Consider the following 22,303-nt stretch of genomic DNA (forward strand, 5'->3'; position numbering starts at 1 on the left):
CAGTTCAGAAGACAGCTGGTACGTCTTTTGCCGCTTCGCCTTCACGAGATATTTAGAATCAAATTAACATTTAATGGTTTCCGGGTATTTTAAGCTCAAATAAAACAACTTTAAAGAGCAGCTCAATCAGCCAACGTCAACAGAAAAGGCAGGCGGCTATGGACAGTAGCGGGAGGCCGCTGGTCGGTTACTGTCCCTCTATTATTAGTGTCTCATAGGATTCAAAAAAGAAGAAATAAGACATTAAAAGGATGAAATAAGATTTAATGCAGCATAATCATTCAACAAGAACCCCTAAAACAGGGTTTTCCGCAATTGGTTAGCTCCAGCAGTTTGGGACTATGTCAATCAGATGCAGCATACAAAAATTTGAAGGCATTTACTTCTTCTGCATATACATGCACATGGTATAAAATGCGCTCCTATCTATATACAAAGAGATTTCAGCATAATAATTAGTTCACACGTTCAAATATTTGCAACCCATATTGAACGGGAGTTAGTACTGCTCCCTCGGTCCTCCATGGATTGGTTTCGTTCTCAGCGGCGATCGACGCAGGTTGTTGTTTTGCAGCAGCATGAGCTTATCAGGATGTCCCAGTTTGTAGCTGTACCAAAGAGCTGTAGCTTAGATGCTGCCTGTGGGGCAAGCCGCCGCGCTCATTTCCGCGTGCGAACAGTTTGCTGCAGCTGCAACTCCTGCAGTAGCTCCTCTGGTTGCAAGCAGGCATGCACCAGCAGAAAAGGCCGCAAGAAGCCAGAATAGGGAAAGCCTACTGCACCTCTTCCGGCGATTACTGCAAAAAGGACGTTGAAGGCAACTTAGTCTCCGTTAGTCTGCTCTTTCCAATGCCCCTTCCACAAGACAGGAGACGCACGGACGGACAAACAGAAGGGAAGCAGCTCCTTCCGTTGCGCGCCCCCGCTGTGAGCTGCTCTACGCCACTCACTCCCTTGACAATCTATGAGGGATTAGACACTAAAGCTTAGTGTTTAGAGTTTAGGCCGTCTCTACTCTGTCTGTTGCTCTTGGACAAAAACTGTTGAATGTTTGCTGCTAAACAATGAGGCAGTTGCCACAATCTGGTTCCTCTTGGGGGATACTAACCGACCCCAGAACGCGTCTGTTTGTGTAACTGCTACTGCTCCAACTGCTCCTCCTGTGGCTGTTGCTCCTGCTGCTGCAACTGTTGCTCCTGTTGTTGCGCTCCTGACTCAACAAGCCGATGCCCACCTTTGAGACGTGGGCCACTCGGCTGTTCGCTCCGCTCATATTTTGGGGGCGGTAGCCGTGGCCTCAGCACCAGTGGTACCTTTGAACGCGGAGGCACTCCCTGCTGTTGTTGCTGCTGCTGCTTCAGGTGCCTCGGCACCACGCGAGGAGGAAAAAATGGCCCACTTGCCGACGTAGGCGCCGACTGCTGCAATTGCAGCTGCTGCCTCAGCTGCGGGCGGTTGCCTGGCTGTTCTGCAACAGCACCCGCAGAATGCATTGACGTTTGTTCTGCGATAGACCCCTGGTGGGCCTCGGCCACAGGTGCCGTGGGTACACTTCCTGCTGCTCTTGTTGCAGCTCCTGCCGTTGCCGCTGGTGCTGCAGTCTTTCTCTGTGTGTCGTCGCCGCGTATATCTTGAGCGAAAAGCGCCTTGTTAATGGAGGCAGCTATATCCAAAGCAGGGAACGACGGCTCATCAATAAGTGCACGTAGTGACGCCCGACTGCCAGCAGCAGCAGCAGCTGCTGCTGCTTCTGCTCCAGCAGAGGTGCCGCGGAAGCAGTCGATGGCCTTATCTGCAGCAGCCGCACGGCTCACCTTAAGAGGGGCCCCAGAAGGCAACCGCACCGCTACTGCGACGCTGTGCTGGTGGGGTTGCTGAACAACACTGCTCCCTTGTTGCTCTGCAGCCACTACTCGCTGGTTTTGCTGCTTCTGCTGTTGGGGAAGACGCCGTTGGAGAGAAGAGGCAAGTGCAAAGCAGCTCGAGCTGCGCTTCGCTGAATCAGCAACATCAATAACAACAGAAGCGACAAGAATGTTCACGAGCAACCAAGACATCCGCCAGGTCAGCAGCAGAGGCAGCAGTACCTCCTTGACAAGCAGCAGCGGCAGAAGCAACAACTACGGGGCGAAGGCTGGGAGTGGCCCCAACCAAAGGATCTTTCCGTGCTCTAATCTAAACCCTAATCCCCTAGACCGATTATGGTGTAAGTACTCGGGAGGGGGGAAGGCAGCAACTCACGCAACTGGAGGCGTTGTTCATCAGGGGACAGGCGGGAGACCCGCTGGCTTCTCTCGGCCTTGCCAATACCCCCACAAGCAGCTGCAGACGCAGCGGCAGAAGCGCATGAAACCGGTCCACTGCGTTTGCGCAACAGTTGGCCTTGCACTCCGGAGCATTGCTCTGTTGCTGCTTCTGATTCTGCTGCTGTTGCAGCAGAAGCCTTGCCTACAGACGGAGAAGATTCGCCATCTCTCTTATTTTCTGCAGCAGCACTGGCGGGCACACCATTTCCCCCGTGGCCTGGTACTGCCTTTTTGCTGCTTCTCCCTTCCCCGCTACCGCTACCGCTGCCGCTGTTGCTGCTGCTGTTGGTGGCGAGAAGCACAGCGTAACGCTTCGGGTGCTGCTGAATGTCTCTCAGCGTTTGTTTGAAGGTAACAAGAATAGCAGCCAGCGTGGAGAAGGGCGACGCCTGCATTATTCCTCCCCAGCCCTCTCCTGCTGCTGCTGCTGCAGCAGCAGCAGCAGCACTACTGAGACGCTGCGGCTCCTCCCCATAAAACCGGGCGAGTTCCATCACCCGCTCCTTGCTTGCTGCATATCGCTGCCGCACGCGCTCAAATCCCAGCACCGTTTCGCCGTGGAGGCGCCGCAGGCGTTCGAGCTCCGGGGGACCCCAGGGACCCCCCTTAGCCTTCCCTTTTAGCTGAATCTGCTGCAGCAAGAACTGCGTCTCGCGCTGCAGCAACGCAGCAGCAGCATCCAAAGCCTCGTCCGTCAGGCGAGCCGCTTCTTCCACCAGCGGCATTTCCTCCGGGAGCCGCTCCAATTGCAAATCCGGTAGGGAGGCCATCTGCAAGCAGAAGCAATGACGGCAGCATACTTACATTCAGCAGCAGCTGCACCTCCAACTCTCAACACAAAACGACTACCACAACAACCGCAAAGTCTGCTGTTGCTGCTCAGCCGCACGAACATGCGCCTTATCCCCAAATGCACGACCGCTGCAGGCTGCATCAGATGCTGCAGCAGCCGACGAGGATGGCGGTGCAGCAGCACATGCCGCCTTTGCAAAAAATGTCATGCAGAACGGGTCTTCGCGGCCGGTGCTGCGGGTGTCACAAGGGCTGTTGCGCAGAAGCACTTGCGCGGCAGCAGCAAAAGACGCACACGCAGCAGCAAAAGATGCAGCAGTAGCAGAAAGAACTCACCAGATTGACAAGGATGTAGTGCAAGGAGCTAAGGCGGCTGTCTACTGTACTCCTGAACTCCATCAGTTTTAAGAGAGAAGTGAGCGCGAAGCCCCGCGTGGGCAGACATTCGACAGAAGCAGCATTTGCTGCTGCTTTTGCTGCTGCTGCTGCACCCTCGGAGGCCTGAGGCTCCTCCGATGCTGCAGCCAGCCGCACCCCGTGGTTCACATAATTTCCCCACTGCAGCACCGCCTGTAGCAGCACGCGGAACTTGCGGCTGCTACGCCCCTGCATGCAAGAAATCACAACTCCAGTTCGCAAAACACTCTAAAGCCAAGGCCTACAGATACCACAAGAACAAAGCAAATGGTGCACGGTGACCCCCCTCCCCACAGATCCAAGACACGCCACGCAAAACGACAAGACCAACAGCAGTGACACCAGCATCAGCCACACCTTGCGGAGCATCAACAGCAGCAACAGCAGCACGCCGCGCAGCAGCAGGTAGCGCACCTGCTCGGCAGCTTTGTCGACTAGGTCGAGGGCATCATCCAACTCTTGGATCGTTTTAGGGGCCAACAGATCAAAGCGAAGAATTCGAAGGCGAGATGAAACAGCAGGAAGTCGAGCCAGAGGCAGCATTGCTGCTTCCACATCCCGCAGCGGGGGGAAAGAACTCGCGACTCCGCCTGCAACGCTCTCAGGCACCTCCTGCCGATCCTGCTGCTGTTTTTGTTGTTGTTGCTGCTGTAAATAAGACTGGAAACTCTCAAGCTCCTCAGGCAAAGGGCACACCTGCTCAAGCCGATCAAGCAGCTCGAGAGACAACCCGCTGCTATCGAGCCGCTGGAGCCGCTGTGCTGCTTCCTGCAGGCACCAGGAACAGCAATAACAGCAACAGGCCATGGGTCCTTTAACGAAAGGCAACAAACGGATGCCAACGGAAGCAGCAGCAGCAGTCATACCTCCGTGGACAGAGACAGCCTTGCGAGGACAATGGCGACGTTTTGTGCTCTTTTGCTTGATATAAATTTGGTTTGTTGCAGTTGCGGCCTTTTGGTGGGGTGTTTTGCTGCAGCAGCAGCTGCTGCTGGTGGCTGCGTGCGGGAGAAGAGGCGGCTGAGGGCTGCGCCGTCTACAAAGGCAGAGGGTCCCAAGGGCCCCACGGCAGGCATCTCACTGAACACCGTACCCTGCAAACAGGCGCAGGAAGACAAAACAGCCGGCATTGACCTCTTGCTCCTTCTACTGGTGTTCCCTGCTGCGGCTTCGTAAGGGCAGGCACCTCCTCTAGGCAACCCCACAGCAGCAGCACTACGACCCCATGCTCCAGCTTGCACCCCGTAACCTCCAGACCCCTATCTATCCAATGCAGGAACAACAGTGGCTTGTATGACTAGATGTGGCAGCTACTGCAAGAATTGTTGCTTGTTGTTGTCGCTGCTGATGCAGCTACAGCAGCAGACGACGTACGTGAATTTTGTCCCCCGTGAGGGCTTTCCAGTGAATCTTTCGACCTAATGGAAGCGCTGCTTCAGGTGCAGCAGACTTCTCCTTTGCTGCTGCTACTGCCTTAGGAGGTGGAGGCCGACGCCCTGCTGGGGGGCCCTTCTTCGGTGGTGTCCCAGCAGGAGGGGGTCCCGGGGCCCTGGCTTTGGTACCGGTTGTTGATGCAGCTGCTGATGGCGTTGTTGCTGCTGCTTTCGATGCTACTGCTGCAGGTGGGCGACCTGGAGGTGGGGGCCCCGGAGCCTTGCCTTTGGGTCGTGGAGGAGCCGCTTTAACTGCTGTTGCTGTTGCTGCTGCCCCTGTTGCTGCAGTTTTATGCTCCGCCTTCAGAGGTGGCCGCAGGCCACGTGGAGGGGGCCCGGGTGGCTTGGCCTTCTGCAGCACAGCAGCAGGTGAGGCAGCTTGGGTAGGAGCAGCAGCGAAGGTCGCCGGGAGAACCGTTGCTGTTGGTACTGTCCCCGTTGCTGCTGCTGCCGCTGCTGCTGCACCATCATCCCGCAACACAGTTGCTGCTGCTGCAGGCACGACAGCGCCGGTTGTTGTGCGTGTGCCAGTAACAGCAGCGTCGGGGGGAAGGGCCACATGGAGTAGACGGCCGTCGGGGAGCCGCACAGCAAGGACCTGCCCAGTCATAGGCCCTGCTGCTGCTGTTGCTGCTACTGCTGCTGTTGTTGCTCCTGTGGCTGTTGCTGCTGTAGTTGCTGCCCCTGCAGCCTCTGCTGAAGCATCACGAGCTCCCGCCACCGACGAGCCATCATTCAAGCTCTTCACACAGGGGGCCCGTTCCTCATCCCTCCCTGGCTGCTGCTCCTGCTGCTGTTGTTGCTGCTGCTGTTGTTGCTGCTGCTGTTGTTGCTGTTGTTGTTGCTGCTGTTGCTGCTGTTCTGCTGCTGAGGGGAGACAAGGCAATGATGACAACGCAGCAGCTGCGGGTGCAGGTGGTGTTGGGGCAGTTCCCAATACAGCAGCATGGCCTACATCAGAAACGTCAGCTGCCAGGTTAGCTGGTGCAGCACCTGCTGCAGCAGCAAGCGCTGCAGCAACAGGTGTTGCAACTGCGCCAGCCGTCACCTCAGCAGCACCACCACCAGCTAACTCGCGTTCGGCAAGCACTGCTGTCCCCTCAGCACATCCCACAGCAGCAGCTGCTGCTGCAATATCTTCAGGTGCAGTAGCACCATGAGCGGGAGGTGCTAAACCGGGAGGCACATCTACGGGGACAGCCGCGCTCCCGAGAGCAGCAGCAGCAGTAGGGTTGGGTGAAGTGTCCGATCTGCCCCCAGCTGGGCTTGTATGCAGCGCCAACTCACCTGCATGCAAACTGGTATGGGTAGCAGACACCGTTGCTGTGGGCCTTGCTGTCTCTGCTGTGGCCACTAAAGGTTCAACAGGAACATGCATATCCAATGGGCATGCAGATTTGTCGTGTTGTTGCTGCCGCTGGAGGTAATGCTGCTGCTGCTGCTGTCCTTGGAGCATTTGCGGGTCCAACGAAGACACCGCGCCCACGGCTTCCTCAGCAACAGCAGTACATGCACCAGCAGAAGGAGATCCCAGCATCCCCGCTGCACCCACCGACCGGGGACCGCCCCCGAAGCTGCTGCTTCTCGCGATAAAACCTACAGAGGGAGACCCACTGTTCATAGAAGCCGTTCGGTGGATGCGCTCTAGCTGGTGTACTGGCTGCTGTTGCTGATGTGCAGCAGCAGCAGCAGCTTCTGCAGGACTGGGCCTTCCGCTCTGCTCCTTCCTCAGGGGCAAGAGGTCAATCCGATTGGGGTCACGGGGGCTGAGTGGGTGGCGCTGCTGCAGCAGGGACTGATGCTGCTGCAACATCCATTGCTGCTGCTGCGGCAGCTCCGGCAGCGCTGGTGCAGCGGCCCCAGTAGAGCCTCCCAAAGCACCACCCACAATCCCTTCCCTCCAAGATTCCCAGTCGAAAGATGGACAAGCTCTTCGTGGTTGTTGCTGCTGCTCTTGCTGTTGCTGCACTGCACAGTTTGCTGCATACGTGATATGCGATGATGAAGAGTCCAGCTGCAGCACCTCTTCCTGTTGCTGCTGCTGCTGTTCCTGGCGCCGCAGCTGCAAGTAGTGTGAAACCTGCCGGTGCAAGAGGTGCTGCTGCTGCAGCCAAGGGGGAGGAAGTGCGTGCTGCAGCAGGCGCGACGGATGCAGCGCAGCAGAAGCAGCAGAGCTGGAAGCAGCAAAGTAATAAGACACCAGGCTTAAGGCCATGCAAAAGTTGTTGCTGCACAGTTTCAGAGCCACAGCGCAGCTGTCGCTGCTGCAGCCGGAAGCCTCAACCAGCATCAGCAGCAGTCGCTGCAGCAACACAGGGGAACACACAAATTCAAAGGCATGGCCTGCTCTCCGCAGTAACACAGCACAGCGGCAACAGCCAGAAGAAACACCGACGCAGCACAACCAGTGTAACAATAGGTGCTGCTGCACACCGGCTGCTGCAGTAGCTGCGGCTGCAACGCCTGAAGCACCAGGAGTCGCACAGCAGAACTTCAGCAGCAGCACTGCTGTAACCACTTCGTGTTCCTGTGCATCAGCACCACGGATCAAACAGCAGGTCCAACGGGGCTAAATGCAGCAGCAACTCACAGGATCGATCTGTAGACAATGCCGCGCAGCAAAGTCTCTCCGGCTTGGCGTTGGGCGCCGCGTTATGTGGAGATGTCGCTGCAGCGCTGCTGCTAATGAGCCCGTGCCTGCACCGACAGAGAGGCCGGAGCCTCCTCCTGCTACAGCTGCTCCTGCCTCTGCAGATCCCGGGAGAGGCGGCGCAAAGGTCTCTGTGAGGCTCACGCTGCTGCAGGTGCTCAGGCGGTGAGATGCTAGTGGCTGCGGCTCGTGGTGAGGCAGTTGCTGGTGCAGCTGCTGTTGTCGCGTCTGCTGCTCTGCAGGGTGGTCTCTCGGATGCTGCCAACGCAGCAACGAGCATACGATTCCACCAACAAGAGATTTGCTGGGCGGAGGCCTGTTGCTGCTACTAGGCGTGTTGCTGCTGCCTGGAATAGCCTCTCTCTCAGGTGGCCCCGTTTCCGTCGGAGCAGCAGCAGCACCTATTGCTGCTGCTGCTGTTGGCGAAAGGTCTGCAGCAACAGCATCTGCCAGCCCCACTTGGATTGGCGGTGGATCGGACTTGGTTGCTGTGCATGTAGTGCTGCAGTACGTTGTGCTGGTGCCATCACTGTTGCAGCTGCTGCTGTTGCTACTGCTGGTGCTGTTTGTTGGGCTGCAGCAGCAGCTGCTGCTGCTTCTGAAAACGCTGTCAACATGCTCGAAAATCAGTGACACCCGCAGGCGCTGCGGGAGAGGAACTGGAGAATCGAAGTCCTGAAAGTGCAGCTCTACCACAGACTGGTCTTCGGGCAGAAACCCTGACGCAGCCACAGCAGAAGCAACAGCAGCAACAACACCGGCACCAATTTGATCCAAACGCAGCACAAGCACAAGTAAAGCCAGATGCTGTTGTTGCCACACAAAGCAGCAGCAGACCCTGCAGACAGACCTGTATGGAAGGCATACACGGCGTAGATGTGCTGCTGCTGTTGTTGTTGCTTCTGCTGTTTCGATTGCTGCTGCTGGTGCTGTGCCCCTGCCGCCGCATTTGCCCCCCCTTCTCTGGAAGGCCGGAGTCTTGGTACCAGCTGTCTCAGGACAATTAAGACGTCTCCGGACAGCAACAACTGCCGGCTGCTGCCGCTCCTGTCATGTGCAAAATCAAACACTGCTGACGCCGACCCGTCCTGAACAGAGCAGCACCAGCAGCAGCACCAGCAGCAGCTGACGCACTTAACGCAGCACCTTCAGGAGTGGCAGCTAGTCCACAGCACGTGGAACTACTGCCCCAATGGGTTTCTGCTGTTCGTGCTACGCCTGTTGCTGCACCATCTGCTGCAGCAGCAGCGCTTCTAGCTGCTGCTGCTGCAGTTCCATCTGCGGCTGCAGCAGGAACCGCTGCGAAAGCAGAGACACTCGTTCAATAAATCTGAGTCTAGATATATTTGAGCAAGTGTCTCTGCACACAGCATCTTCGCACGGCATCTGTTTCAGCTACTTAAGTAGCAGATGCAGCTACCGCCGTTAAAGCTGCTGCTGCAGCGCAAACTGCTGCTGGTGCTGCTTCTGCTCAGACGCACCGGAAGGGTATCTGCAGCCATTAGCTGGTAGTCCTGGGCACATGCTTGTAAGGCAAAGTGGGAGTGGAGCTGGCGCTGGTGCTGTTGCTGCAGCCTTCGCTGCTGCATGTGCTGCTGCTGCTGCCGATGCTGTAGCATCGCGAGAGCCTCTTCAGCAGTAAGTGCAACATCGGCAGCCTCTGCTGCATCTGCTGCATCCGGGGATCCTGGCCACTCCGCTGAAGCAGCGCCTGGGCTGCAGCCTTCAGCCGTAGCAGCTGCAGCCGCAGTTGGAGCTTCTGCCGTTGCTGCTTCCGACCCACCCCAAGACACATGAGTAGGGGCAGACACAGGGGAGCAGCAGCAGGCGATTTTGCTGCTGAGGCAGGGTGCAGATACTGGCAAAGAGACGTAGGCCTCGCAGCAAGCCCCGAGGTGGCCTAAGGGGCCCCCAGGGTCCAGCAACAAAGGCACGTCATCTGGGCTGCTTGCGCTCTCGATTGCTGCTGCCGCTGCTGCTGCTGCTGTTGCTGCCGCCGATGATACAGATGAAGAGTCCGGAAGCAGGCGCGCCTGCTCCCGCAGCGCCTGCAAATATGGGTGGCTCTCCGTGCGTTCGCTTTTGTGGCCCTCAGACCTGCAGCATAAGCACCAGCAAATCCGGCAGCAGCAGCAAATACAGCACCAGCATCCCGCAGCACCGACAGCCACTCTGCAGCTAATCGGAGCTACACGCCTCACTGTTGTTGGGGCCGTCCGCTCGTGCGCTGCTTCAACCAGTATCCAGCAATCCCCTTCCGCTGCGACCGCCCCACTCCATCCTCCTGCTGCTGCTGCTGCTGGCGTTGTGGCTGTTGCTTCTGAGAATGCAGCTTCTGTGAGGCAGCAACAGGAAGCAGCCGCTGGGTAGATATGTATCCTTCTGATTCAGGGCCGTTGCTGTTAAGGCTGTTGTTCCCGTTGCTGCTGCTGCCGCATAGCAGTGGAGGGTGGGCGAGAGGAAAATTGTCTATAGATGCACCTGCTGTGGCTGCTGTCGCTGCTGCGGGCGTCCTGTGAGTTGTCAGTGTGTATGTGTTGTGAGCGAGATGGCGGATAAGGGCGCCTGCGGGGTCAGCAGCATCGTCCTTCTTGCAACACCCACTACAGCAGCAACAGCAAGTGGAGAGCTCATACACCTCTACAGCAATAAGAGCAGCGGGAGCAGCAAAGTGATCCACCAGCAAATTCTTCAGACGGACAACTCGCGTCTCTACACCCGCAGCCGCAGCCCGTCTGGCGCCGGCTGCCTCTTCCCCGACGGTTCGACCCTGCAGCAGCAGCAACAGCAGCAGCAGAGCTGCAGGTACGTAACGTTCCCTAGAGGATAGAGACGGGAAGCAAAAAGCAGCAAGTGCAAGGACTGCAGCAAAACTCCAGAAGAGGCAGAAGCACCAGCCAGACCCGCAAATCAACTTCAGCAGCGACAGCAACAGCCAATTCTCGGTAAAGCAAAGGACAGCAACAGCAGTAGAAGCAACAGCAGCGTAGCAAGCGCACAGAGGACTGGCGCAGCAGACTCTCGAAGTAGGTCAGGTAGCGGCGACAAGAAGGCGGCCAGCGGTCAGCAGGCTTCCAGTGGAGCACCCCCCCTCCCCTCTGGCTGCTGCTGCTACCGGCGCTGCTGCTGCTACTACTACTGCTGCTGTTGTTCGCCTTTTGAGTTATCGGAGGGTACGTACAGTCTTGGGCAGCTACGGAAGCGTTGGCAAGCATCTTCAGAAGCTGCTCCTGAGAGGCCCAGCCTGCTGCTGGCGTGCTGCTGCCGCAGCCCATCGCTGCGCATGCAAGCAGCAGCAAAGCTCCGCAGCCGCTCTTGGGGTGTACGTTCACAACGGCCAAGTTGAGGTGTCTATCTAGCTGTAGCCAGAACCTCAGAGAGGAGCAGAAGTCCACCAGCAGTTGCAGCGGAGGGGCCCCAACTTCAGTCAAACTGAACTCAAGGATCTGCCAGCCAAAGGCCTCCCCGAATTCAGCCGCCAAGCTGCTGCTGCTAGTGCTGTTGCTGCAGGGCGGGGAGGATGGCATGCCGCAGCGGGCGCTGCTGGTGCTGCTGCCACCGCCGCCGTTGCTGCTGCTGTTCCGGGTGCTGCTTCTGGGGTATATATCAAACACAACGATAACAGGGGGGGATGCCAGCAGACGCCCTAACTGCCTCAGCGCCTCACGGCGCTTTGATTCAAAGCTGCTGCTGTCCCCAGACGCAGCTCCAGAGACACCGGTTGTTGCTGCTGCTGATGACGGATTTGCTGCTGCAGCTCCCCAAACAGACGACGGGCTTCCGGAAGCTTCCGTTGCAGTAGTAGCAAGCGGAAACATAGTAGAAGCAGCAGCGGCTGAGGCCGCAGAGGCCGCCGCTGCTGCGGTCGCCTCTACAGCAGCGACGGCAGCTGCAACAGGAGGCCAAGCTGCTGCATCTTCTCCGTGCAACCCCAACTCAGCTGCACTCTCAGTAGCAGCAGTTGCTGCTTCTGCTGCCTGCGCCACGAGAGACTCCTCTAACCCGCAGGCACTAGTTTGCTGCTGATGCTGCAGCTGCTTCAAGATGGCGCTCCGGAGGTGTCGGTACAGACCATTGAGTTGTGTGAGGCCTGAAGAGCCGTCTGCTGCTGTGGGCAGCTGCTGCAGAAAGCGTCGAGGCAGCAGTAGCAGCAGCTGTTGCTGCTGTTGCCACGGTATCTGTGCCGGTGGGGAAGAGAGGGGTGTTTCCATTGCTGCAGCAGCGCGCGCGAGACCTTCGGCAGCAGCGGCTGCTGCTGCTGCTGCTGGGAGAGCTGCAGCAGCCGCAAGACAGTCTGCTGCCCCCAGAGGCATAAGGCCCCCCCATCTGCCAGGCAGCAGCAGCGACTGCAGCACAGACAGGTACAGCAGCAACTCATTTATGCCATTGCGCTGCAGTACCCCAGATGTTGAGAGCCCCCACGGGCTCCTCATAGCCAGCAGCCGAGACCCTATTAGACATATTTGCGGGGGGGGCGTAGCAGGGACGGGCAAAGACGGACGAAGCTGTTGCTGTTGCTGCTGTTGCAATGATTGCTGCAGAGGCACCGGCTGCTGCTCCACCGATGAAACGTGCAGGGGGGTCTGCTGCTGCAGTGCTTGCCGCTGCAACAACTGCTGCTGCAAGGAGGAAGGACTGGTGTAATCCGACTGTGGGGAATCGACAGGTGCAGCCACTGTTGCTGCTGTTGATTCAGCAGCAGCTGCTGCTGCACCTGCTGCAGTGCTATGCATGGACCCTAGCTGACCCAGAGGCGCGTGTGGCTTTGGTTGATTCACTGCGGGGAAAGCACCAGCAGCTTCTAGCGGCCCTCCTGTCTCTATTGTAGTCGTTGCTGCTGTTGTTAAGGAAACAGCAACTGTTGCTGTTGCGTCCTGCAACGGAGCAGGCCTATCCAAGGGATCCATCTTGTTAAACACGGCTGCTGCTGATGCTGCTTGCGCTGAGTCTGCTGTGGTCGCAGCAAGGCGCGGCGCAACCCCCGTCGCTTCATTGTGTCTTGTTGCTGTTGGTGAGGTTGATGCTGCTGCCACTGCAGCAGGAAATCCTGCAGCAACAGACCGCTTCAGTGAGTATGAGGCGGCTGCTGAAGCGGATGGGACAACAGAACGACGTCCCGGTTGTTGCTGCTGCAGCAATTTGCTGCTGCTGCCCATGGTACATGGGCTGAAAGTCTGCTGCCTCAGCAGCGTAGTTTGTAGCAGCAGCTGCTGCTGCAAATCCCCTACTGGCGCTGGAGACGATCGGAGAGAAACATAAGGCTGGTCATCCTGCTGCTGCTGCTCCTGTTGTTGATGCTGTTGCTGTCCTTGCTGGTGCTGCAACTGAGGCAGCTGAGTGAGAGGGCAAAGCAGTGGCAACGGGTAGGTGTAACTTTCCCCAAATGAGCTGGAGCTGCTTTTGCTACGGAACAAAGGCGCTCGCTGCTGCTGCAGCTGTTGCTGCTGAAGCTGCTGCTGCTGCAGCTGTTGGTGCTGCAGCTGTTGCTGCTGCAGCTGTTGCGGCTGCAGCTGTTGCGGCTGCAGCTGTTGCGGCTGTTGGTGGTGGTGGTGGTGTCGCTGTTCTTGTTGCGACCCCGTTGCACACTGGGGCTCCCCCGCATCATCTGAATCTCCCATGTGGCCGCTGCAGGAACCTTAGGGGCTAGCATGATGTGTTGTTGCTGCGCAGCGGCTGCGCTGCTGCTGTGCCGCCCTGCGATTCAGCCGCACATCTGCGCCCAGCTCGTTGAGCCTCGTCGGAGCGACGGAATCTGCATTTGCTGCTGCTGCTGCCAAAGGGAAAACCTGCTGCTCCAGGGCAAACAGGTACCAATGGTGTCCGCACTTGTGCTGCTTCTGCTGCTGTTGCACTGTCTTGAAGAGGCCACTGCAGCGAGTTGTTGCCGCAGCTCACAGCTGTGTTGCACGTTAAAGATGCCGATCCCGGGAGTTGGGTTAAACACGCCAGCAGTAGTTCCGCGGCGGCTTGTGCTGCAACACGAGATCAGCTGGTGGTGGTGTTGATGCTGCTGTAACTTGCCACTCGTCCTCTTCTCTTTGCAGCTATAAGGTGACATGCGACGGCAAATACCACCAAACATCATCTATGGCCAACATAGCTTCCCGCTGCTGCCGGTGGTGCTGCTGCTGCTGCTGCTGGCAGCGGGCGTAGTCGCATGCGCTGCGCTGTTGCTGTGTTGTTCGTCTGCACCGGTGCTCCAACCAGTTGAAAGAAGTGGTTGGTTTTGTTACTGTATTCCGTAGATATCCCCGTCTGAAGGGAAGAAGGAAGCTAAGAGTGGAGAAGTGTGCCGGCGTGCACCGGGTTGTTCGTGTTAGCGGCACACCTTTGGGGTGTATCGAGTCGAAAAGGCGTTTTGTTTTCCTTCTTTAAATTATAATGTAATTACGTTTTGTGGGGGTTTCGCTGAGTTTCCAACGGCTGTGCCTTCTCACACGCCAGGGAGCGGTGCGTCTTAAGGTGTCGCTACGCCACCGGTGGGTGACTGGCCTGTATTTAAGAGTGTTATCTGGTTTTTGTTTCCTGGTTGGCCTTCGCTTGAGCACAGCAGTTGAGGTGTGTCCATTTTGGGTCAAGTGCCCGAGAAGGTGGGTAACATGACGTCCCCACCTTAGCGTAGAACACTATTGGCTCTGGAAGACCGTAATTCTTTAGATACTAACCGCTAGAAGCAGTTTGCTACCTCACTTCAGTTCCCAGGTGTCCTGAGTTCCGCCGCTCTATTGCATGGGGCGATGGGCGAGCGGCCGATTCTACCGCTCTCTAGAGCATCCCGTACCGTAGGAGGGCAGACCTCAACGAGCAGCTACCACCCCGAGAATCTGCTTGATGAATTGACTAGCATCGTAAAGATGCATTGAACATTCCTCTGGCCCTGAGATTGTCCAGCCTGCATACGTGAGGAGATAAGTGTATGTCTCCTGCTCGCAGGCAAATACAGGGAGAGCCCTGCTGCTCCTTGTTTGGTGTATAAATGGGCCTCACGATAGGCGAGGCTCTTCACTGCATGCTGTATGCGCAAGTAAGACTGCGGAGTACACACACATGTAGAATAGGTAAATGCATGCAAGTACTACACTGTGACGACAGCATGTAGACCAACCAAAGTGAACGGCTCGGCTCCGGCGCTGCAGTGTCGAACTGCCCAAGGAATGATGGTCTGAGGAAGTGCTACCGCAGCCTGACTAGCTAGCTAGCAAACCCGCTAGCCAGCTAGCTAGCTAACAGGCTAGCTAGCTAGCTAGCCTGTCTATCCGTGTGTTGTTGTCTTGAGCCCCCCAGCTGCTACTGCTCAGGAGTGATGAGATGGAGAGGGGAGCATCCATTTGCATGCGGATGAAACAAACTAAAATCGTGGTAAAATAAATTGCGTTTTGGCGTTTGGAGGCGCGATGCCAACTGCCCAGCCGCCTCAACTTGAGGAACGCCTGAGTTCCCCGAAGAGTTGGCGGGGTTTTTACAACGAAGAGAGCAATGAGCTTCTTGCGCGCGTTGATTCGGTGGTGTAAATCAAATTGTGAGTCTCTCAGCACATCCAGACTCTTCCTTCCTGAGGCCCAGGGGCCCCTTGCCCGCGCTCCCTCCACCAGGCTGCACACCAGTAGCTGCAGCTCCGTTACCACAGCGGATCACCGAGAGGCGTCGGTTGCTGAAGCGGGTTCTTGGGTGTCTTGAATTTGGAGGGCTTTAGGCCAGATGAATTTTTCAAGTTCATTTGCATATTTGTAGTAAATCGTTGAGGGCGCGTTGTATCGCCGACAGTTGGCGAACATTCGACTCAACTCCGACAGAAACGCCGCCTTGTTTGGGAACTGCTTCTGCACAGCAGCAGCAGCAGATGGAGCATCACAACAAACTTCTAACCTCCCCTGGCACAGTACATAATCTGCGGCAGCTAACAAGGTAAAGCCTTCCCCATTTAGTCCCAAGTGGGGCACAATACACCTTGGCCCGGCAGCGCCAGAAACCCCAACGGAAAAGCCTGCTGCTGCTCCAGCAGCAGCAGCAACAGCACCAGCTGCTCCTGCTGCACGGGGCCTAGCTCTTAATCCTCTTTACAGGGAAACACAACGCAAAGCGAGTACAACTGTTGCGGCTCAAAGGCATATGTGTTAGCAATGAATGTGTATATTACGCGTGTATACGCATATGCTTTTCAAGCTTATTGTGTCTGCATGCTTCAGAGGAAGATACCCGTGTGTGTATGTATGTATGTGTGTGTGCGTGTGTGTTTCAAAGATATGCATCAGTTGTACCTTTTTGGCCTTTTTCTTCATGGTAGAGATATCTGTAGGTTGGGCGATGATTTCGTAGTAGTCAGGGGCCTCATCTGTTGATACTGGTCTCTGGAATGGCCAGGCGCTGTGGTGGCAGGCCAAGACATCGAGGACCTGCACGATCTGCTCGTGCAGCGGTCGCGTAGCTGCTGCACCTTCTCCTGCCGCATCTGCAGTCGCCTGGGGAGTCCACCCGTACTCCAGCACTCCAGGTACTTCGGACGGATGCAGCACGCGCGTTGGGTCTTCCTGCATAAGAAACAATCCGGCACCCAACACCTCCTGCTGCCCCCACCACGCTACACAACACAACACTTCACACATTCCTCAAGATCTAAGCTGCACCTCATTAGGGTGGTCTCACCAACACTCACCTGCCAGCATGTAAGACCAGGGAACACCCGCGGGGGCTTCAGCCTCAATATTGCTCGCTGCACCGCCTCCTGTTGGTCATTAAGGATTGCAAATAAGCGCAAGTAGTCGACCTTCGGGGATATCCGGCATTCCATAAGCGTACCCCCCTCGTAGTCCTTAATAAACCCGAACCACCGCTCCTTCGGCATCGATATCTTCTGAGTAAACCCCTGCTTGCGGAAATAACCAACAGCGAAGTTGTCTAAATACCCAAGACACACACGCAACCACAGACGCACATGTGAAAGGCGCAAAAAAGCCACCAGCCTCAAAAAATCTGTCTGCTGCTTCTACCGTAAACATCTCCTCGTTGTTTAGGTTTTAGTGTTTAGCGGCCTACCGGCATAGGTCAGGAAGTACTCGATCCCACTCTTCTTTACGTGCTCTTTAAGGTGATTCATGAGGCGCGTGCCGTACCCCTTCACTTGCTCGGCTGAGGTCACCGCTAAAAATGCGACTTCCGCGAATTTCTGCACGCAGTGCATACACAGGAAAATGCACGCATGTAACGCAGGGCCCCAAAGCCACTCGTGCAGCTGATATGTCGCGCCCTGCCAATCAAGTACATTATAACTTTAGGTGCATATCTACCCCAGACATGCGTGTATATTCACCACCCCACCAGCCGCTTGTGTCTGTCTGTATGCCTGCATGTACACCTAATTTACGGAGTTGTGGTAAAAAAGCATAACTTATCCATCATCATATGTCTGTACACCTGAGCTATTAGGGCGTGTGAAGCACGCGTGCCTGTTTGAAGTAGGGTCGGAAGCAGCAGCCTCCGATTATTTGCTGCTGCTTGATGAGGCAAAAGGTGTAGTGATTGCGGTCAAAGACGAGGCGGACAATGTATTCACGAGGCATCTTCGGGAGCTGGCGGGAGAAAATGTTCTTAGCTGCCACTAACGCCATGGAGTGCAGCGGTTGCCGGTCGTTGGTCAGGCATGCAAAAGAAATCAGCCCCGATTGCTCCTCCCTCGCAGAGCCGAAGTCCCGGCTCAAGAAACCCAATCCTGACTCCGACACTAGAAGCGACTGCAGCAAACGCAACCACCAAGCTCCACACACTCAACTGCGCTTGCAGCAGAAACACCCAGAAAAAGATCATGCAAAAGCCCAATTGAAACGTCTTCCACCGTTTGTGCCTGTCGAAGGCCAACCCTCAACCTTGAACGCTGAACCGTAAACCGCCAAAGGTGCCACTGCCCATCAGCTGAGTCGCGCCTTAACGGTTGTGCTGCTGGTGCTGCAGCGGCTGCTTTGCTGCACCTTGCTGCAGTCAAGGGGTCCCGAGCCCCATTGACGGCTTCCCCCGCGCAGGTCTAGCAGCCGCTAGTAATATCAAACTTGCACCATACAGGCACACCGCTAGAGGCGCGAGAACACCAAAAAAAAGCAAGACAACAGCATTGCCAGCAGCAACAACAGACGGGACCCGAAAGAACACACGCCGCAGCAGAAGCAACAGCAACCATAGTTGAAGGTCTCAGAAAGACCCCGTACCTCCAGCCTGGGGTCTTGAGTCGTCAGAGACTGCAGTGCCGCCTGCCGCGCAGGCAGGCTGAGGCTGGCCTCGTCGCACAAGCGGTGGAATACAGCAGCGCAGCAGAAACCAAGAGGGCCCCCCATGATATCCCGCAGCAGAGAAGAGCAGCAACACAGTAGCAAGGAGCGCAGCATCCCTCTGCCGAACACACAACTCAGAGATGCCCCCGTCGGCTGTTTCCGCAGCAGAAAGTCTCGCCATTCCCTGCATGCAAAACACACGCAGCAAGCCGTTACTGCATGCATGCGCACACGCATGCAACAGCAACGCTGTTGGTGCACGCGTACAAAAGAGTTCCCACAAACGCTCCACCTGCACCAGACGTGCATGCAAGCTGCTGCAGGAGTGTCCGCGAAGCTTGCACCCCTTCTTACGCAAGTAGCCGCACGCACGAGCCAAAAGAACATAGAACCCTCTCTTTCCACCCAGTACACAGCTATAACAAGCAGCTGCAGCGGCAGGATGGAGATGTCGGCACCAGGAACCCTGAATTTCCCAGGCGTGCATGCATGTCCCATTGCCGGTGGCCCTGGAGCCACCCACCTGTAGTTCGTCTCGTAACAACGGTCTGGAGGCAGAAGACGACACTTAAGCCGCTCTTCAGGCGTCATTAGCTGCACCGTGTTGAGAGCAGCAGCAACCGCCATAGCCAACCCTGCTAAGGCCTCCTGGCCCAGCAGCCGCCCATCATGCGGCACAAGCGCCAGAAGAGAACGGCTGTCTATACACCTTGGAGGCTGCGCAGAAGGGAACGATAAGTTCTCAACAGCTCCGCCTAACTCCGACCGAGAGCCCAATGGTGTTCCTCCTCCTGGTACGGAGCCCCCTGCTGTTGACCCTCCTGCTGCTGCTGCAGTGCCGCTGCCGCGGCAAGCAGCTGTTGCTGCCGCAACACCGCCTGCCGCTCGACGACCCGGAGTGCCCGTGCTGCTGCTGCTGCTGCTCGAACACCGCTGCTGGAGCATCTGCTGCAGCTGGTCCAGATGCGTGAACGTGAAAGGAGAAGGGGGGGAGGGCTGCTGCGAAGGGACAAGGATAGGCTGGAGCACTTCCTGCGTGATTCGATGCACTATGTCCGAAATAGAAGCTTCTAGAGGAAGAACAGATTTAAATGAAGCAAGTCCGTTGCAACTGTTGCTGCTGTTCCGGGAGTTGCTGCTGCTAGTTACACCGGCATCAACCGCGCATGGTGCAGGTCCTGTTGCTCCAGAAGAGGCACTCGACGCTCCAGGCCCCCGGGGGGTGCCCGCCGCTGTTGGGCCCACCATGCTTCTGCTGCTGCTGCAGACGTCGGGAGGGGATGTATACCGGTGTCCGCTGCAGCAGAGGACAGCGGCACCGCGCTCGCCCGCGGACGTGTTGTTGCTTACCGTAACGCCCTCCTCTTTCCAGTAGCAGCAGCGGCGGCAGCAGCCGCTGCTGCTGCCGCTGCTACTCTTTCCCGCGCTCCTGCTGATCGCGCCAGACGGTCTTCAGCAAACACAGGCGAGCCCGTCAGAGCAGCAGCAGCAGCAGCAGCGGGAAGCAGCGGTCGCCAGCAGCAACAAAAAGGCAGCCATATCGACTAAATCCCCTCTACTATTGCTACTGATTTCGTCGAGAACAATTCTAATGAGAGCACTGCTCCTCTCCGCATGCAGTGAGCAGCGGCTTGGGGCTCCCCTGGGGCCCGCAGGAGGGTAAGCCACGAGCAGCAGCCACTACACTTGCACCGAACCAACAAAAGTGATAGGAATTTTAGCTTAGACGAGCTAACGCGAATGGATTTTAGGGACTTTAGGCCAGCAAAAGAGAGGAAGACAGTACAGCAGCATGGACCCGACGATCCTATGCTAGAAACCTACCCCCCCATAAGATCGGCTTTCGACAACTCTAGCCCCAGTTGTCCCCAGTTGTCCCTCCAGAAACAGAAACACCTGCTGCCGCTTCTGTATCTCTTTCAGCATCTGCACAAGGTGCAGCAACAGCAGATAACTCTAGACTGGAGCGGTGCACCGGCTGGCCCAGTCGTCGTATGAGCAGCATTATCTACTGCTGCACCAGTCCAAGCGGCGGCAGCGGGATAGGCAGCAGCGATGGGAAGATGGCCAAGCAGGCGCCATGAAGCCTGCGTGCCGCCGCTATGCAGCTCGTCCCGTACAGCTACAATAAGCAGCGCCAGTTCCTTCTGCAGGTCCTGCTGCTTCTGCTGCTGCCGCTCCTCCTACCGGAAACACTGCCAAAGTGCAGCCTTTTAGCGCTGGCAACTGACTCCAACTGGGCAAAGAGGAGATGGGGGTCTGCTACACCTGCGTTCATACTGCGGCCTCTGAGTCCCCTAACTTCAGTAAGCAGCTGCAGTGGCAACAGGTGTTACCATGCTGAAGCAAGGTGGGATAACACAGCGCATCAACACCAGAGTCTCTCCTCGTATACTGATGCCTGCAGCAGCAGCATCTGCGCAGGCAGCAGCCGTTGCCGTCGTTCAGGAGGGACCAGGATGTGGGTCCGGAAGGTAAGTGCAGGTGCTCAGCCACACCCATGTCGCCGCTAGCTGACTATCCAGCTAGCTCTTCATCTAGGTAGCTAGCTATGTTTGATGCAAGGGGCTTCCGAATGTTGGCCTGCTTCTGCAGTTTCTGAATGTGCGGGACCCGGAGGAACCTCGCCCAGACGTGGAGGCGCCGTCGTGGCCGGACCTGAAACCCAAGGTGCATTTACGCGCTGCTGCTTGTGGTGCTACGTGCTGCTGATATTTCTGTGGTCGTTAAGTGCCCTTAGTTTGGGTATTGGGTACAGCCCCGCAAGCAGGCTCGCAAATGAATGCCAGTATGAGCAAGCGAGTTGTTGGGGTGTACGTACAGATAGAGGTGCTTGCCCAGAAGGTGGCCATGACGTCCGTCTTTGCCTCGGACGGCAGTACAGTACCCGCCACACTGCTTCAGGTACTACCTGCCACCATCGTGCAGTTCCTGGAGTACGGAAAAGCCCTCGTGGCATTTGGTGAGAGTCGCAGCAGGCGCTTTAGGACATAGGGCTTGGGGCCTTTCCAGGACCCGCCGGTTGCCCTTGGATGCATGCTGTTGCATGTGGTGCAGCGAGCAGAGGCTGGATGCTGCAGCTGTTCCTTGTGGCAGTAACGGGAGTGCATGTGTAGGCGGGGCATCTGGGTAGCCTGTGAGGTTCATGTTTTCATTCCAGTGGGCGTGTTCCAGTGCTGTTGCTGATCTGAATGTGTTGCTGCTCAGAAGACCCGCTGCACAACCACCGTTTTCTGCGGCGGTCGGTGCTGGGGGTGCTGCAGCGTGTGGGGAGCAGTGGGGTAGGGACGAGCACGGCGGGGGGGCGCAGCACCGGTAGTGTTGGCAGCAGCACATTTGCTGCGGTGTACGTACAACCGGCAGCAGACTATGTTTTGGGACAGATTCTGGACGCCTCTGCCCTGGTGGGGGCTGCCCGCGTGACCGTCAAGGGACGCCCGAAGAAGAAAGGATTTGAGGGCGTCATGCAACGTCACGGCTTTAAGGGGTAAGCAGAATACAAGCTGCAGAGGTGGCAGTCTGGTATACAAGACAAAATACGTATATTTGTATATTTGTATATATGTATGTATCCAGAGTAGGTGGGAGCCAGTGAGTTATGCGCTGATATTCCAGTGAGCTGTTGCTCGTGAGAAGGGTGTCCGCGGAACAGACAGGCGGGCGCCTAAGGGATTGCTGCTCCTCGCTGTTTCTCCTTCACTGTCTACCTAGAATTTGGCGGTCTCCTCCCGTGGGCTCGCGTGGTGCAATCCCCTCGTCGCGCATTACGGCTGCAGTTGCCTCCAGCGATCCACGCCAGGCAGCGGCTGCAGCAGCACGAGGGAACCCCGTAGCAGCGTCGTCCAGCTGCGCATGCGTATATTCCTGCCCAGTTCAGTGTGTGGCACTCTTCGTGCAGGGGTCCCGCGACGCACGGCTCGAAGCACCACCGGGGGCCGGGATCTGTGGGGGCGGGAACGGATCCCGGGCGGGTTCTTCCAGGCACGCGGATGGCTGGGAGAGATCCAAAACAGAGCAGCACTGTCCGAGACTTGCTGCTCCTGGGTCTCAATCTCAAGACAAACGCGCTCCTAGTAAGGGGTTCCGTGCCCGGGCATTCCGGAAAAACGATCCTAAGGGTCCAGTGGGACAGGGCCAGAGAGCAGCAGCGCGACCTGCGCCAGCGCCTGACTAAAGCTGCGGCAGATGAGTTCATAGAACAGAAGAAGGGGAAGCCAACAGGCTAGGCCGCAAACACCATTAGGGCACTTCCTTCAAGCACATACGAGGGAGGAAGGCATCAACAACACCAGCGCCAACAGTAGCAACGGCACAGCGTCCCAGGCGTCCAACTCATACCACGGAAGGTCCAGCTCCAGCGTCAGCCCATACCACTAGCTGTGCGGTTGACAGATGCAGCAGCTGCCGCATCTGCTAGCAGATCTTGTTTGGCTCTGCTTGAACCTT

At 57.0% G+C, this 22,303-nt stretch overlaps 3 protein-coding genes across 3 annotated transcripts; 1 reads left to right on the plus strand and 2 right to left on the minus strand.

Annotated features, from left to right (window-relative positions):
• Window positions 1–1,139: 1,139 nt before the first annotated feature.
• On the minus strand, window positions 1,140–13,216 carry EMWEY_00014210 (Afh1, related, related; the record flags this gene model as incomplete). Its single annotated transcript, XM_013479350.1, has 12 exons — window positions 1,140–1,996; window positions 2,242–3,076; window positions 3,435–3,704; window positions 3,930–4,283; window positions 4,382–4,609; window positions 4,890–7,250; window positions 7,382–7,411; window positions 7,539–8,317; window positions 8,449–8,686; window positions 9,080–9,695; window positions 9,800–10,185; window positions 10,502–13,216. The coding sequence occupies 12 exons, from the start codon at window positions 13,214–13,216 to the stop codon at window positions 1,140–1,142; spliced, it is 9,669 nt and encodes a 3,222-aa protein (XP_013334804.1).
• A 2,013-nt stretch (window positions 13,217–15,229) lies between these two features.
• Window positions 15,230–19,105, minus strand: EMWEY_00014220 (histone acetyltransferase GCN5, putative; the record flags this gene model as incomplete). Its single annotated transcript, XM_013479351.1, has 7 exons — window positions 15,230–15,418; window positions 15,857–16,126; window positions 16,252–16,493; window positions 16,632–16,761; window positions 17,042–17,326; window positions 17,795–18,041; window positions 18,381–19,105. 7 exons carry the CDS (start codon window positions 19,103–19,105, stop codon window positions 15,230–15,232), a joined length of 2,088 nt encoding a protein of 695 aa, XP_013334805.1.
• A 1,211-nt stretch (window positions 19,106–20,316) lies between these two features.
• Window positions 20,317–22,083, plus strand: EMWEY_00014230 (50S ribosomal protein L3, putative; the record flags this gene model as incomplete). Its single annotated transcript, XM_013479352.1, has 5 exons — window positions 20,317–20,331; window positions 20,453–20,527; window positions 20,681–20,819; window positions 21,065–21,344; window positions 21,756–22,083. 5 exons carry the CDS (start codon window positions 20,317–20,319, stop codon window positions 22,081–22,083), a joined length of 837 nt encoding a protein of 278 aa, XP_013334806.1.
• Window positions 22,084–22,303: the final 220 nt, after the last annotated feature.

This window comes from Eimeria maxima, genomic scaffold, assembly GCF_000499605.1.
Source record: "Eimeria maxima Weybridge genomic scaffold, Emw_scaff108, whole genome shotgun sequence".
Lineage (NCBI taxonomy): Eukaryota > Apicomplexa > Conoidasida > Eucoccidiorida > Eimeriidae > Eimeria > Eimeria maxima.